The 17,297-nt window shown below is 44.5% G+C and overlaps 1 protein-coding gene across 1 annotated transcript; it reads right to left on the reverse strand.

The window, feature by feature from the left end:
• Positions 1–3,888: 3,888 nt before the first annotated feature.
• On the reverse strand, positions 3,889–8,829 carry LOC120745030 (nuclear cap-binding protein subunit 2-like). Its single transcript, XM_040049639.1, has 5 exons — positions 8,674–8,829; positions 8,266–8,352; positions 7,187–7,281; positions 5,708–5,846; positions 3,889–4,294 (listed from the first exon to the last, which is right to left on the reverse strand). Exons 1-5 carry the CDS (start codon positions 8,746–8,748, stop codon positions 4,190–4,192), a joined length of 501 nt encoding a protein of 166 aa, XP_039905573.1. The 5' UTR covers positions 8,749–8,829; the 3' UTR covers positions 3,889–4,189.
• Between the last annotated feature and the right edge of the window lie 8,468 nt (positions 8,830–17,297).

Genomic DNA, 17,297 nt, shown 5'->3' on the forward strand with positions numbered 1-17,297 from the left:
CTGTTCAGTATCCAGACTGCAGTGCAGCAGCGTAGCCTCCGATGAAGACACCACCAGGAAGCAAATAGAGGTAGTTGTACTCTGGGGGATCAGTGGGACGTTTGAACATGTCCAACATCCTCTGAGTCACCAGCACCTGATGAGTGGGAGGGGAAATGAAGACAAAATAATCAACAAAATAATCATTAATACAGAAAAACACTAAAAACCTTGTGCGTACTATAATCCTCCATGATGCTAACCCTTCTCTGTCTGACCTACACTGCCCCTTTTACAAATGTTACAGTTAACACATCATCTGCTCCCCCAGCTTATCATCTCCATACGTACTTTACAAATTCAATTAGGCCCTTCCTTCCGTCTTGTTACGTTTTCCAAACAGCTGAAATATTTTTGTAGCTGCAGTAATTTACTGCAGGGCATTAACATGTTCTTTTCTGACCGGTCACGTCTTCGTCTCTCTGACAAACTTACTGAAGACATAGATAATTCATTTGATTCTAGATTACAGCTTTCCATCGCACCATCTTGCAGGGGTTTGTTGTGACAAGTGGGTCCAGCACTCGTTTCCAACTGTGATTTCTGTCAGCCCTGATGACAAAGATATCATGACATCCACTCACTCAGAGGGAACAAGGCATTTTAAATCACAGGTGATTATGTACTAAAATGGTTGGTCTTATGAATATAACATGTTATCGATACATTTTCGATACATTTTCATTAACAAAGCAGAAAGTAAGTGAAAAACCCCAAAACAAAACAAAAAACATTTGGGAAAATGTTTCTCTCTTAACCTATTTCATTTTGTTGTTAACTGCAGCTGTACTTTGTGAGTGCGTTAGTGAACATCTTTGTGAACTGTACCTCATTAGGAATCATTCAGAATTGCTAAATCTCAATTCATTTTCATGACCTTAAGTGTTTTTTGTGATGTTTCCTTTTTTATAATTAAATAGAAAATGCTTATAGAAAATGAATTTGATCAATTTTTCTTTTAAGAAAAATCTTAAATAAAAAGTGCACACAAACCAGTAAAAAATTAAAACAAACAAGTACTGTTGAGAAACTATGTCAGCCGGTGATCAGCTGTGATCAGCTGATCACGGGGCCGGGGTTAAAAGAGAGACGCCACCCACCTGTTCGCCGCTCAGACATCATTCTCTTCGTGTCAGGAGCTCCGAAACTCTGCTGACGTCAGTCTCCGCCTGATTCAGCAACCGTGAGTGTTTTTCCCTTCAATCCTTTTTCTCTTCCCGGCTCCGCTTGCTCTCTGTCTGTAACGACAGTTCCGAAGCCACGTTTCGTGCACTGATCGTTACTAGAATAACTGCGTGTCTGCTCCAAACCCACCGCTAGCCGTAGCCGCGCTTGGGTCTAGTCAGCACGCTACACCGGCACGCCGAGCTACTGTGTGTAGCTCGCCCCGCCGTGACAGGATGTCTGAGCCCGCTATAGACCCAGCGGAATTCGAACGGCTGAAAGCTGAAGTTCTATATCTTCGCGGTGTGGTAGATCGGCTGTGCACAAAAGTGGAGTCCCTCACCGAAACTGTCCTCCAACTTTCCACTTCCGTCACCTCACTGCAATGCCAGCCAGCGCCGGTGAGCGCGGAACCCCAGATCGGACTACCAGACAAGTGGAACGGAGTTGATGGCCGGCCTGATGGTTTGCTTGCCACTTTAGACATGCTGTTTGAGTGTCAGCCCACTAAATACGCCACCGCCCGTGCAAAGGTTGCCCTGCTAACCTCTCTCTTGTCTGGCCAGGCTCAGGAATGGGCCGCGGCTCTCTACTACAATAAATCGGCGGCTTGTAATGACTATGCCCTGTTTGTGGAGGAATTAAAGAAGACGTTTGTTCCCCCGAGCAGCGAAGTGGAAGTGGAGTCACAGCTGCTTCATCTACGCCAGGGCAGCCGACCCGTCTGTCACTTTGCCTCTCAATTCCGCACCCTGGCCGCTAAGCTACAGTGGGGAGATGCTTCTCTGCGCTCTATTTTTCTGGAGGGACTGGCTGACTACATCCGAGACGAGATGACCGGCCGTGAGGCCCCTAAAACCCTGGATGAGGCCGTGGACCTCGCGCTGAAGATTGACCAACGCGTGATGTCGCGGCCTCGCCATACCCCTCGGGCCTCCAAACCCTTCCAGCCTCAGAGGACCACGTCTACGCAACCTCCTCCCCCCTCTGAGGGAGCCACAGCTAGCCCAAGCAGCACATCCAGCGAGGAGCCCATGCAGCTGGGTGGACTCCCCAAAGAGGAGAAAGAGAGACGCTGGCGTGAGGGCCTCTGCGCCTACTGTGGATCAGCTCGACACCGTCGTCCCCAGTGCCCGCTACGGCCGGGAAACGACGACGCCAGGTAGACTGCGGGGGTGTCCAACCTGGCCCTTCCCACTCCTCTGACCCCTCTCGTTTTTTGTTACCGGTAACTTTTCACCTGAAACACCAACGGCTCTCATCTGAAGCCCTCCTGGACACTGGAGCCGCTGAGAACTTCATCGATCAGAAACTGGCCTCTCTGCTTCGCATTCCGTTGACGTCCGTCGACCGATTCCTCCCGGTGACCTCAGTAGACGGGCGACCACTCCAACCCTACCTGATCCAGTTCCAGACCCAGCCAGTCCGCATGTCTGTCGGGAATCATCAGGAGGAGATCTGGTTTTTAGTAGTCTCGGCCACTTCCTCTCCTCTCATCCTCGGCTACCCCTGGTTCCGTCAACATGACCCCCACGTCTCCTGGTCTTCCTGCCAGATCCTGGACTGGGGTCCCCAGTGTTCCCACCGCTGCCTTCTCTTCCGGACTGGAAAGGACTCAAAGTCAGAAGAGGCGTCACCCCCGGAGCCCATTGATCTGGATAAGATCCCTCCGGCTTACCATGACCTATCTGAGGTCTTCAGTAAGAGGCGAGCCTCTGCTCTCCCTCCTCATCGCTCCTACGACATGGCCATCGAGCTCCTCCCGGGAGCGGTCCCTCCTCGTGGTCGCCTGTCCTTGCTGTCACCCGCAGAGAACAAAGCCATGGAGGAGTACGTCGCTGAGGCTCTCCAACAGGGCTTCATTCACCCTTCTACCTCCCCTGCAGCTGCGGGATTCTTCTTTGTCAAGAAGAAAGACGGCGGGCTTCGCCCCTGTATAGACTACCGGGGCTTGAATAAAATCACTGTTAAGAACCGTCATCCTCTTCCTCTGCTATCCACCGCACTCGATTCCCTCTCCCAGGCCTGCATCTTCACCAAACTAGACCTACGCAGCGCCTACAATTTGGTGCGGGTTAGGGAAGGGGACGAATGGCCGGTCACAAGTTTGGCCCTTTCACTAACAGTGTTATTTTTGGGTCCATTTTTCCTGCTTCTAACACATCAGCTTTAAGGACAAAATATTAACTTTCTTCCTAATATATCCACCCAATGACAGATACTATATATCTATTCATATATACGATGATCAGATATAAATAACCCACCACCTTTCTGCCGACAGATAATAACAATGTATGTCTCATGTCTCCACACTGGAGAAGTAGCATACAGCAGATCAGTAACACAAGTGGACACTTTACACAATTTGTATTTACAGCTTATTTCCATCAACTAGCATTTGTCAACAGCCAAAATACCAAGAGGAAAAGGAATCAAAATCATTGCTCACATTTGTTCTTTAGCCGTATTTGAGAGAGATCGCAGATTTAAGCAAAGACCTTTTTAATCAAACAGACTCCACAAAATGACATGAACTTTCAAAAAAACAAGACTTTATTTTAAAAAGTATGCAGTTTTGGACACGGTTTTCAAACATGGAACAGCAGACCTACATCTTCACAACTTCAGGTCGTTATTTGAACATGACACAGAAAATCAAGACGACAACTTTATCAGAGGGTTTCCAGCCTGCAGGAAAATCAATGGCATTCGTTACACAGGATAATAAACATCACATGTCAACCATGTAGACAGATGGCAGGTATATTAGTCGCAGAGGTGGGCAGAGCAAAAACCAAGCCTCCAAAACAAATAAATAACATCTGCTCACACCTGGATCCAGTGGTCCGAGCAGGACTGCTGCAGAGGGCTTTCATGACAAATTCAGATGATCTGTGGTAGCTTGCTGTGACCTTGTGGGAGAGTTAATCCGGAGCAGGACTGACAGCTGGGACTCTGTAGTCCAGGCAGACTGCTGTGGACTTTATTCTAAAAAACTATTGCGCACCTCTGTGGGTCGATGCTGCTGAGCCAGCTTACCATAACCACCTCTCGCTGGATCATAATCCTGCCTGTACTCATCTCTCACCTACACAGTTACACACAGAAACACACAGAGAGGGGGGGGAAAGGAAGAGAGTATAAATCAATCACTTGTTCAACTGAGACTAACACACTCTACCCAACCCTGTAAAATCAGCATCCAACCATTTGAGAAGCACTTCTCATCACTCCAACCTTTAACGTGACATTTGTTTAATGAGCTGTTCTCAATGACCAAGACTAAACTTTTACGCTCCAACACAAACATTTTCAGGAGTCATACTGCTGGGTGTTTGTAGGAAAGGAAAATCTAAACAATAATCAGGTCCTTTGCCCAATATTTGCTGCCATGTTTACGCTCCCAGAAAGCTCGACAAAATAAAACATGATTATGTTATGTTGTGTTTGTTAACAGCATAATATACCCGCTCATTTTGCTAATGCATTACTACGGTAATGCCATCTATTTAAAGGCCATGGGTATTCATGCATAATTTATTTTCTAAGTTCTAAATATCATACTGGTGTATTAAAATGCCATGATAAAGTGTATTGATTTTTTGAATGCCATTTCAGTATGTGTCATTTTTTCAAATGTCATAGTATGCTGTATTTTATGTTGTTGTCCAAAATATCTGCAGTGCAGAGATTGCTGAAGTGTTCAATGATAGACAATGATCGTCATGATGATGACAGTCAGGCAAAAAGCATCAGCCAAACCTGAGCTCTCAACATAATGGAAACTACTACAATCACCAATTAAGTGTCCCTACTTTGGTGAGTTCATTTATGAATTGTATGAGTAAAATACCGTATTTTCCGGACTATAAGGCACACCGGATGATAAGGCGCATTAAACGAAACAAATCTGATATGATATGGATCTGAAAAGCAGACGCAAGCATTTCTGGACTGAAGTCTGGACAAGCGGCTTGAGGCGGCTGTTGTTTTTCGGGCTATATAAATAAAATTGAATTGAAAGTTGCTGATCTGAATGTTTAGTAACAAAGTGCACCCCAGTCAAGAGGTTTAAAAACTCTTATCTCACAATCAGTAAAAAAAAACAAAAAACAAAACATAACATTAAAAACTAAACTGAAACAATATTTTTATCAAAGTGATAAAACTGCAGGTTATGCAGGGTTCGAATCACAACAGCATGATCTATTGGAGGCTGATTTCGTTCAAATAAACAAGATGAACAACTACTGTAAGTGTTTAAATTATACCAGTGAGCTGAGCTCTAAAGCCCAGATCAGAGACGTCTACAATGTTCTTTAACATTACTTTAGTCGTGGGTTAATATCTTTTTGGATTAATTCAAATACGAGTGCAGTTACTCACAGAACTAACTTTAAGCTTTGTAGTTTGCTCCAATAAAAATAAATAAATAAACCAGCAGTCGGCATCCACAGCAGGTTGCTTCCATTTATTAAAGTACTCATATCCTAACCCTCACCTGTCCTCCTGATTTGCCACGACCAAACTGTCTTCCTTCCTTGAAGCCGGCATCCCAGTCTGTCCTGATGATGCGGTCATCCAGCCGTGTGCCATTAATGAAGCGCATGGCATGCTCTGCATCTCCACGGGTGTAGTATCTGGGACAGCGTTAAGGCACAACACGTGCAATTCATGATGTTCTGGTAACTTCTGAAGGGGATTCTGAAGTAGGGATGGGCGATAGAAACGATATACGATAGAAACAATATAAATATGGCCAACGATAGAGATTTTGACTATACCGCTCTACCGCGATAGCGCATGTTGATGATGTCATCAAGCTGCGCCTGTTTTGGTTGAAAGCATCGAAGCGGCTTCAACCATAATCATCTGCAAATTATGCCGGGCGACAGTCATAGCAAAGAGATGAAGCACTTTTGAAATATGAGGAAAGCCAAAAACTGCGCTTCCTCCACTTCCGTAACATTGATTCATTAATGTTGAATTCTCTCGCAGCTGCTCTATCCCCATGTTGTTGCAGTATATTAATAACTAACCTATTGTGGATGAATAATCTCAGTTGTTCTCCTGACTGAAGTTTGGCCCGTGTATAGCATCCTGCTATGCCATTGCATTTGTCCCTGACCACCAGAATCCCTCACGTTAACTTTTATCGAGTGGAAAAAAGTTGGCGTTCATCCTCCAGCTTCACTGTGCTAATGTTATGCTAACAAACCTGTGTCGCTAGCAATCAGGTAGCACAACATTATATACCAGGTAGTCCAACTTCAGTAACCCTGCAAACGCCACTGCTGTTTAGTTTTCTGTCTTCATTTATGTTGGAAGTGGTAGCAGAGCTGTACGTTTTAATTAGCTTCAAAAATCTCTCAGTCAGAACATGGTATGAAATGTTTAGGTGTAAAATAGCGAGCTAACTTCCTGTTAACTTGTAACTCTGTTAAATTTAATAAATTCTGTTCTCATGGATGCCTGGATGTTAAACTTAATTGTTACACCTGGTAAAGCAGCAACGCTGATGATTTTATTAAAGATGAAAGAATTTAGATCGTTTTTAACTCTGTGTTCATTTGACTTTGGGAGCTGAAGAGGACGGAGTTTTGGACCCTGTTTACTCTGCGAAGCTCCTCACTATGGCAGCCGTAATGCTCTGACAATCCATCAAGCAGTACGGCTTACCAAAGTTGCACTAAAACATTTTTTAACAGATTTCTGCATGCCAAAATCAGTTCGAGGTCAGTAGGTCATACATAAGGCACACTCTCGATTTTTGAGAAAATTAAAGGATTTTAAGTGTGCCTTATAGTGTGGAAAATACGTTATACAGAAGAAAATAATATATCACGATATATATCGTTACCACACGTGCTAAAATTATACCGTGATATGGATTTTAGGCCATATTGCCCAGCCCTATTCTGAAGGCAGTCAAATTACTGACAGTTTCTTTTAGCATGAATTAAATATTTTTGAAGGATACTCGACAAAGCAGAACCCACAAGCAGTCTTCTTGATTTTGTCCAGGCCAATGATGATACGCTTGACATCTCCACTTTTAGAAAACAGCTCGTGTACCTGTTCACATTGGCAAAAAAAGTTAGAAAACTTGAGAAAATTTAACAAAATATCTTCTGTGAATTTCCCAACTCTGGGACTTCTCTTATGATAAACTATCAGAAAAATCAACACTGAAAATATGTCTATTATGTGTTTTTTGACATATATTATGTGCGACACATTGACGTTCAGTTTTTTTCCATCAAATTTTCCAACCCTTGAACACAAAGACAGCTTGAGTGCAGTGCTGCTGAAAGTGTCAAGCTGCTGTGAAGCTCAAAACAGCTAAAATGCCACTCTTCACATGACTTTTGTCAGGCACACAACATGGCTCACTCATCCATTCATACAAGCACTTTCTATCGCACAGTCACACACAATTGGGGAAAGCAACTTGGGGTTCAGCATCTTGCCCAAGGATACTTAGGAAAACCAACAATCTTCCAATTAGTAGATAACCTGCTCCAACTCCTGAACTACAGCCACCCAACACAGAGCGCACTGCTGCGCCTGTCACACACATGCCCCACCTACTCTAGTCAGTCTATGGCTGTGTCCCAATTATATATGTCCATATGTGTGCAGTCAACACCTGCACATATGGACTGTAAATTTATAGTCTGATGCGTTTTACAATCAAAATAAGCTTTTTTCATAATTCAAAAAAGGCTTAAATTCATAAATGTATTAAATTCACCTATTAAAACTTCCACTGAGGCAACACATCAGTGGAATCCGTGTGATTGCTCTAAACATATAAACACGTTAAGCTTATGTGTAATGCCAGTGGTGTTTTGCTGGCATAACTATAGGACAATATTTGACTAAATATATTTGTTTTGAAGACAGATCACATGCACTGTTTTATAAATGAGTCTCCTAATGTATGAATAGCTCAGTCAGCAATTTTCCCCATCATATTGGTTTCTTTGAAGAAGAAATTCAGCAACTTTCCAATAAAGCCGAGTTATTACTTTAATTGGTGAAGGTTTTGTGTCTTACCTGCTCCTCGGTGGTGTAGAAGGAGAGGTTGCCCACATACAAAGTGTTGCTCTGCTTCAGAAGCTTCTCCTGTTCATAGCGATTACCCTAAAAGCACAAGCAACGTTACAAATGTTTAAAAAAAATTGCTCTCAATAAGTTGACATTATAGCGTTCAAACGACCTGTGTTGAAGCAAGGAGTTAAGTTATAAGTTAGCCACGCTTTAGTCCCAACGAAGCATCATAAAACATCAGGAGTTTTTAAGGCCAGGTTAAAATACAGAGATGTGTTTTGCTGTTATGTTTGTTCCCGAGTCACCTCCACTACACAGCACCGCTCGCCTTTGTTGTTTGCTAACAGTTAGCTAAAAGACACATTACATTTACATTCCCGTAAATTATGATAAGTCACCGCCTTCCTCATTTACCTTAAAGTGTTGGTCTCTGTATTGACTAATGTCAATGTAAGAATCACTGTTTAGCGCATTTAGTTTAGCAGACATCGTGAAAAAATCGCAGTGAGGCGCTTTGCTGCTCTTCAACTAGGAGCATGCCGGAAAAGCGATGATGTTGCTTCCGTTTCATGTGTCCGTCCTTTGAATAAGTCCGGGTACAGCAACTTCTATATCAGGTTAATGGCGCCGCCTGTTGGTATCACTGACTGTAGAAAACACGTAACAGTGATTTGTACAGTCATCGGTTGATATTCAATCATTGCCAAAATACAGTCACTGTTACCAGCAGGCAGACTGTCTGTGACAGTTTAAAGACCTATTTGCATAAATCATAAAACCCCAAAACCTTAAAAACAAATGTTAAAAAATGTTAATTACGCATCAAAATACTATTTTGAGTCCTGTTTCTATTACACAAGTGCAAGGGCACTATTTTTTTAAAATAATACTAAAAATATGTTTTTTAATGAAAGGTCACAGTACCTCAAAGTCAACAAAAATAAATACATAAAAATAAAACAACAAACTTGGCTTTTATTCCCAAAATACAGATTTTTTTATTCATTAATATTACAGTTTTAAAAGTTTGTCGTTCGTTTTGTTTCTTGTATCCAAACTGGACACAAAAAGACTGAAAGCTTGCTACTGCTAAACTGAGTCGTAGTCACATGACTGCTGGAGCTGTGTGAGATGTGGTGCCACGCTGATGGCTACTGCACTTTTATTATTATTGGCTACTAAAGGATCAGTGCCCCTCTTTTCCTTCGTTCTTCTTCTGCTATTTTTTTTAAATAGTTTATTTTGTTAATATTTTACTGTTTTATATATGTTATATATGTTGAGAAAATGTGTCTGTGTGTTGGGGGGATTTATTTACTTTAATCTTATGCTTAACAAAAAGTTATTATTAATTAATGAAGCTGAGCTCTCTTAGGCAAACTAGTCTCCAGGCTCCGTAACAGACATTTAGAGCTCTTTTTTGGATGTTGGCTGCCTTTTACTCCATTGTCTGTGAAGATGATTCAACACCACTTCAGTAATGTTGAGGCCTGGGCTCTGATGAGGTAAATACATGACAGACAGTCTTCCATTTTGGGTCTTTCTAGTTTCAATTAGAAGAGTGAAAACAAAATTTGCATTTTTGCAACAGGATGCTAGTAAGACTTTCAGAAAGCCTGCAGAACTACTGCTGAAGACCATAAAAACAATTGCAAGCCTGCTTGAAATTAAAATAGAAATAACTAGGGGTTAGCTAAAGTAGTTTTCAAGTAGTAAAAAAAACAAAAACAAATCAAAACAACAAAAGTACTAACAAACATTTTATTACATAATTCAAATTCTTACTGTTAAAAAAAAACAAAAAAAAAAACGTATCCTAGTCTGACACGACTCCCACGTCACACTAAATTATTTCCTGAACAAAAAAAACCCCTAAATAACAAAAACAGTGTGCAGATGTGAATAAACCCGCTTTATAAAATTAAAGAAATTAAGAAATGAGATGAAGAGACGGTACAGCGTATTGAGCCCACGGTAAAATACAGGGCGTAGGTGCTGCTGTCAACTCTCACTCTAGAGCTTAGCTGGTACAAACAGCCAGTTCTTGTATCTTCTCAACTTCAATTCAATGAATCAGAGCATAAAAGCAAAGCTGGTAGAAGGAAAACAGGAGGTTTGCTGACTCTTCTCTCACATTTGCCTTTTAATCTTCATCAGAGGTCACATGGTCTCCACTCAGCAGCACCTCCTGGAACCTGGAAAAATAAAGTCAAAGCGCATATTGTTATAGTCAAAGTAGAAAAACAACAAAAAAACAACCAGTGTGTGTCAATCAAATCAGTATGTCCAAGGACATCATCCCCTTAACAGATCCTGAAGGTTTTTCATATGCAGTAGTTACATTTTGAGCTCTCCAAAGAACAAAGCATTATTATCTGTGTAGATAGTTTAGTCTGGGTTTCGGCTTTGTTGCTGGAGCAATTGGCCTTTCAATGATCGAACAATCCTCAAAGAGAGAGAAAGTGAGTAATGCGTGATGCAGACCATTCTGACAGATCTGCTGGGTCTGGCAGAGATTTAGTCATAATGTAAATATCCCTGCTCTTAACACACCTGCTAACCTAATCTACCCAAGCTCAAAAGACATGCAAACAATGCAAAAGTGAGAGACATTCTTACTTCTGTGTCAGGAAGAAGGACAAGCCGATCTTCTAAAATCTATGCACAGCTTCAAGAAGGGAGTTTGTGAATCATTTGGAATTAAGATGATTTCACTCAACTTGAATAGAACCTGAATAAGCTAATTAACACACATAGTTGTGCTTTTCATTGCTTAATTGAACACATTAAGAAGTTATGGCAAAGACTGGAAAGAGTTAAAAATTAACTCTTGAATTCAATAACTTGTGAAACATCCATTAACAATCAGATATGGCCAATAAGTGCTTACGCAACACGCAGAATGCTGAGGAGAAACAGTGGAGCCTTCCTTCCTACAAAACTCCCAGGATGTGAAGATCAAAAAATCCCTCTGAAGGTCCTACCCCAGGATCTTAGCTGGATTAGTGTCAAACCTAATCAAAACCTTAATGTTGTTTCACTGTCTTCCAGTTATTCTGGTGCTAATTAACTCGTATTCTTATTGCTTTGCAAGCTCCAGGTTATGGACTGCTGTCCTGACAAAATGTCTTCATGCAATTTAACTTCATTATTTCTTCAATTGTCGCAAGGTGTCATGGGCTCGAGAACGCAGTGGCAAAACATGAGACTACCACCTCCATGCTTAATACTTAGGAGCAGGTTTTCTTGGAGTGCAGTGGTTTCCTTACTGTTTTCATCCTATTTGTGCAGATGTCTGCAGGTGTTTTGCTGCTACCTCTTTTGGGATTGAAACCTTGGGATGATCTCTGCAGTATGTCTCAAATGCAGAGGAGCAGCAGCCCTAAATTACACCTAATTTACAGACAATTTGGCTCATTGTAGACTGATGAACATTCAGGTCACTGTAGTTTTTCTCGCCTTTCCCACTTCTTTTCATCACAGTAATGCTTCTAAGGTCCTGTGAAAGCTGTCGCAAACAAGGCATGTTAAATGCCAAGCAGGTTTCCTTAAGAGGTGCAGACTTTGCTTGCCTTTATTTACAGGAATGAAACCTCCTGCAGCCCACACTTCAAATTTCATGTCTTAAATCTGAACACCAAGCAAGCAATTTATTTTTTATAGCACTTTCAAAACAGCTCCCACCTGAACACAAAGTGCTGTACACTTGACATGCCAGAAATGATACATTGAATAAGTTAAAAAATAAAAGATAAAGATAAAAATTTTTAAAAAGATGATAATTAAAATGACATTTAAAATAATAAAATTCAACCACAAATAGCAAATAAATAAATAAAATAGTATAAAATGGTAATTAGAATAACATTTAAAACAATAAAATCAGCACATTAGATTAAAACAATAAAATCAGGGTCATATGCCAAGGAGTAAAAATAGGTTTTAAGACGTGTTTTAAAAGTTGACAGTGAAGGGGCCTCTCTAATGGGCTGGGGCAGATTCAATTCCAGAGATTTGGAGCAGCAATAGAGAAGGCCCTGTCCCCTCTGAGCTTTCTCTTGGACCTGAGCTTCCCTCTCTCACCCTGTTGGACAACATCTACCACCCCATGCAGGAGACTCTGACAGCACCGAGCAGCTCCTTCAGTGGCAGGCTGTGGCACCCACGATGTGGGACGGAGAGATTTCGCAGGTCTTTCCTCCCTACTGCTGTCAGACTCCACAACAAAGACTTCAACTGATCAAACACACACATCCACACATGTGCAATAGCAATAACGCTAAGTGCAATACTCTTTTCCGGTATCGTTGTATTATACTCACTTGTATATAGCATTTGTATTCTATTTTATTCTACTATTTTATTCTATTTTATTCGATTGTATATAGTATTTTATTTTATTCTATTCTATTGTGTACAGTATCTTGTTGTTATCTTATTCCATTTTTTTTCTTTCTTTTTTTTCTAATTTTTCTGTAACTTTGCACTTTGCACTGCTGTAACAAAACAAATTTCCCACGCGTGGGACTTATCTTATCTTATCTTGGTACCTCCAGGAGCAGTTTGTCAGCTGACCTGAGAAACCTGAGCCATGAGTAAGGATGCAGAAGCTCAGAGAGGTAAGATGGGGTTTTTAAACATTTAAAAACAAACATTAGAATTTTAAAATGCACTCTAAGATATACAGGCAGCCAATGGAGTAAAGCAAGGATGGGAGTAATGTGTTCTCTTTTATGAGTTCTGGTTAAAAGTTGTGCAGCAGCATTTTGGACCAGCTGCAGACGAGAGAGACGACACCGACTAACTCCAAAATACAGTGCATTACAGTAACCAAAATGAGATGAAATAAAAGCATGGATTACTGTTTCAAAATGCAGCCTGGATAAAATAGGTCTTACCTTTGCCAAGCGCCTTAAATGATAAAAACTGGACTTGACAGTAGCCCTAATTTGAGTGTCCAATTTAAAATCACTGTCCATCTTAACACCCAGGTTTGTAACAACAGGTTTAAAATACCCTGCCAGGGGTCCCAAATCAATAGTGGAGGGTTCACAAGGTCCACTAGGACCAAACACAATCAGTTCAGTTTTGCTTGAATTACATCTTAGAAAGTTTAGGGACATCCAAGATTAAATGTCTTCTAGACATGCTAGAAGTGGTTTAATAGAGAAGGCATCTTTCAGAGGCAGATAAATCTGACAGTCATCAGCGTAACAGTGGAAGGATATTCCATGCCTTCTGAGGATGGTCCCCAAATATAATGGCTATTATGGCTGTAAATATAATGAAAAAAGCAGAGGCCCTAAAATTCAGTTCAAACTGAAAAGTGGCAGAGAAGGACTCATACTCTAAAAAGTTAACACTAAAAGTTCTGTCAGAAAGATAGCACCTAAACCAATTCAAAGCACTACCACGAATGTCTGCAAGATGGTGCAAGCGAGACAGCAAAATGTTGTGGTCTATAGTGTCAAAAGCAGCTGTTAGGTCAAGGAGGACAAGAACAACATGATTACCAGAGTCACAGGTAAGGAAAATATCATTAAAAACCTTTAAGAGTGCTGACTCAGTGCTATGAAAGTTTTTAAAACCTGATTGGAAGACCTCTAAGATACCGTTCTCATTTAAAAAATCCATCAATTGGCAATGTACAATTTTCTCTAAAATTTTAGACTTAAAAGACAACTTGGAGATAGGCCTGTAGTTAGCCAATACAGTGCGGTCCAGGGCAGGTTTCTTAAGCAAGGGTTGTACTATTTCATGCTTAAAATTAGCAGGGACTACATCAGATATTAAACTGTTGTTTATAACAGTAAGAACAGCCTATGCTAGGAAAAATCTCCTTAAAAAATCATGGTGGGACAGGATCATTTGGGGAACCAGAGGGCCTCAGGTGGCTGACCACATCCTCTAAATAAGAAAGAGTCACAGGCTCAAACTGGTTAAAAACAGCAGAGCAAGGGATCGAGACAGAGGGGTCAGACTCAGGGGAAGAAATGAGAGCCCGCGTCGTTGCAACCTTCTTAATGAAAAAACACATAAAATCATTAGACAGTTTATGAGAGGCCTCCAAACAGCCACTTTCAGCCTCTTTGACCGTATCCTGATAGAGGCACCAGCAGTCCTTTAAGATTTGAAGAAACACCTGAAGTTTGTCCCTCTTCCATCTGCGTTCAGCTTCACCAGACATTAGTAGCTTTTACGTTGTTTACATATCATTTATATTTTTACCAGTCGTTGTTGAGAATTTTAATTGTACTTTTTGTAGTATAGTTTGTCATGGCGGGGCGAGCTACGCACAGTAGCTCGGCGTGCCGGTGTAGCGTGCTGACTAGACCCAAGCGCGGCTACGGCTAGCGGTGGGTTTGGAGCAGACACGCAGTTATTCTAGTAACGATCAGTGCACGAAGCGTGGCTTCGGAACTGTCGTTACAGACAGAGAGCGAGTGGAGCCGGGAAGAGAAAAAGGATTGAAGGGAAAAACACTCACGGTTGCTGAATCAGGCGGAGACTGACGTCGGCAGAGTTTCGGAGCTCCTGACACGAAGAGAATGATGTCTGAGCGGCGAACAGGTGGGTGGCGTCTCTCTTTTAACCCCAGCCCCGTGATCAGCTGATCACAGCTGATCACCGGCTGACAGGACCCCCCCCCGAGGACCGGCACCCGACGGGCCAGGACGGCGGCAACGGAAATCCGAGATGAGGGAAGGATCCAAGATGAAGCGGGACGGCACCCAGGAGCGCTCATCAGGGCCGTAGCCAGCCCAGTCCACCAATCACTGGACCCCCCGGCCCCGGGGACGGGAGTCCAAGATCCGTCGGACAGCGTAGACAGGACCCCCATTGACGATCCTGGGTGGGGGCGGGGCCCGGGAGGGGGGCGCCAGCAAGGAAGTGACGTGCCGCTTAAGCTGCAAGACGTGGAAAACCGGATGGACCTTCATGGCGGGCGGAAGCCGGAGATGGTAAGCCACGGGGTTGAGCCGGGGGCAGTGACGTCATACGGGCCACGAACCGGGGAGTTGAGCTTCTTGGACTCACCGCGCAGACCGCAGGTGCTTTTGGAGAGCCAGACGCGGTCCCCGTGGAAGGGGTGACCCGGCGGTGGGGCGACGATGCTGCCGGATGGACAGAGCGTTGGCCCAGGTAATGGCAGCCCGCGCCCTTGATCCAGGCCTGACGACAGCGCGGACCATCCTTCAGCAGCAGGCACATCGACTCCGCTTCCTGATGGCTGAAGATAGGAGGATGAAAACCATGACAGACCTCAAAGGGCGAGAGACCGGTGGCGGAAGAGACGTGAAGGTTGTGAGACAACTCAGCCCACACCAGGTAATGAGGCCAAAGCGACGGTTGGGCGGAGACGAAGCACCGTAAGAAGCGCCCCAACTGTTGATTGGTCCGTTCAACCTGCCCATTGGTCTGAGGGTGATAGCCGGACGAGAGGCTGGGAGACGCTCCAATCAGGCGGCAAAAGGCTTTCCAGAACCTGGCGGTGAACTGGGGCCCCCGATCGGAGACTATGTCCTTGGGGAATCCGTGAAGCCGGACGACATGGTCCAGGAGGAGCTCGGCCGTCCGTTTGGCGGAGGGGAGGCCGGCCAGGGCGACCAGGTGCACCGCCTTAGAAAACCGGTCCACAAAGGTGAGGATGGTGTCAAGACCGTCCACAGATGGGAGGCCGGTAACAAAGTCAAGACCGACATGGGACCAGGGACGTCTCGGCACAGGGAGAGGGCGAAGGTCGCCAGCGGACGGCTGGGTGGAGGACTTGGCCCGAGCACAGGTGTCACAGGCGGAAACGAAGTCGTGGACGTCCCGAGTCATGGAGGGCCACCAGAAGGCACGACGGAGGAGCTGGAGGGTCCTGTCGGGCCCTGGGTGACCAGAGAGCGGGGAGGAGTGAGCCCAGAGCAAGGCCTCCTGACGGCACCGGGATGGTACATAGAGCCTCCCAGCCGGGGTGCCAGGCGGAGGCGGTTCGGCGGTCAGGGCATCCCGGATAGAGTCCTCCAAGGGCCACCGAAGGGGGGCAGCGAAACAATGAGATGGTAGGACAGGTGCAGGGTCCGACGTGAGGCCGCCGTGGGCGAACTGCCTGGAGAGAGCGTCTGCCTTGGTGTTCTTGGAACCAGGGCGGTAGGCGAGGTGGAAGTTGTAAGGTTCGAAGAATAAGGCCCAACGGGCCTGCCTTGGGTTGAGCTGCTTGGCAGAACGAATATGGATCAGGTTCTGGTGATCAGTCCAGATCAGAAACGGTTCTTTCGCTCCCAGGAGCCAATGCCGCCACTCTTCCAAGGCCCACTTGATGGCCAGGAGTTCCCGGTCGCCGACACCGTACCGTCGCTGCGTGTCAGAGAATTTCCTCGAGAAATAGCAGCACGGGTGAAGTTTCCCATCCGGGCCGTGTTGAGAGAGGACGGCGCCAGCGCCTACATCGGAGGCATCCACCTCCACCACAAAATCTCCGGCAGGATCAGGGTGGAGCAGGACGGGAGCCGTAGCAAACCGGCGGATAAGGTCCCGGAATGCCTGTTTCGCACCAGGGGGGAGGCAGAAGGGCTTGGTCAGGTTAGCTGGTTTGGTGAGGGATGTCAGTGGGGCGACAATGGTGCTGAAATTGCGGATAAAGCGCTGATAGAAATTGGCAAAGCCCAGGAAGCTCTGTAGCTGCTTAAGGCTGGAGGGCTGAGGCCACTGGGTCACGGCTTGGACCTTTTGCGGGTCCATGGTCAGGCCATTGGAGGAGATGGTGAAGCCCAGGAAGGTGGTGGACCGCTGATGGAAGGCACACTTCTCCAGTTTGCAGAACAGCTGGTACTCGAGCAGCCTGCTCAGCACGGCCCGCACATGGCGAATATGGTCCACTTCGGTGCGGGAGTAGATCAAGATGTCATCCAGATAGGCAAACACCCACCGGCCCAGCATGTCCCGCAAGACATCGTTGATCAGATGTTGGAAGACAGCAGGGCTGTTGCAGAGGCCGAAGGGCATCACCAGATACTCCCAGTGTCCGTTAGGGGTGATGAAGGCCGTCTTCC

Source organism: Simochromis diagramma, unplaced genomic scaffold (genome assembly GCF_900408965.1).
Source record: "Simochromis diagramma unplaced genomic scaffold, fSimDia1.1 OVJJ01000771.1, whole genome shotgun sequence".
Taxonomy (NCBI): Eukaryota; Metazoa; Chordata; class Actinopteri; order Cichliformes; family Cichlidae; genus Simochromis; species Simochromis diagramma.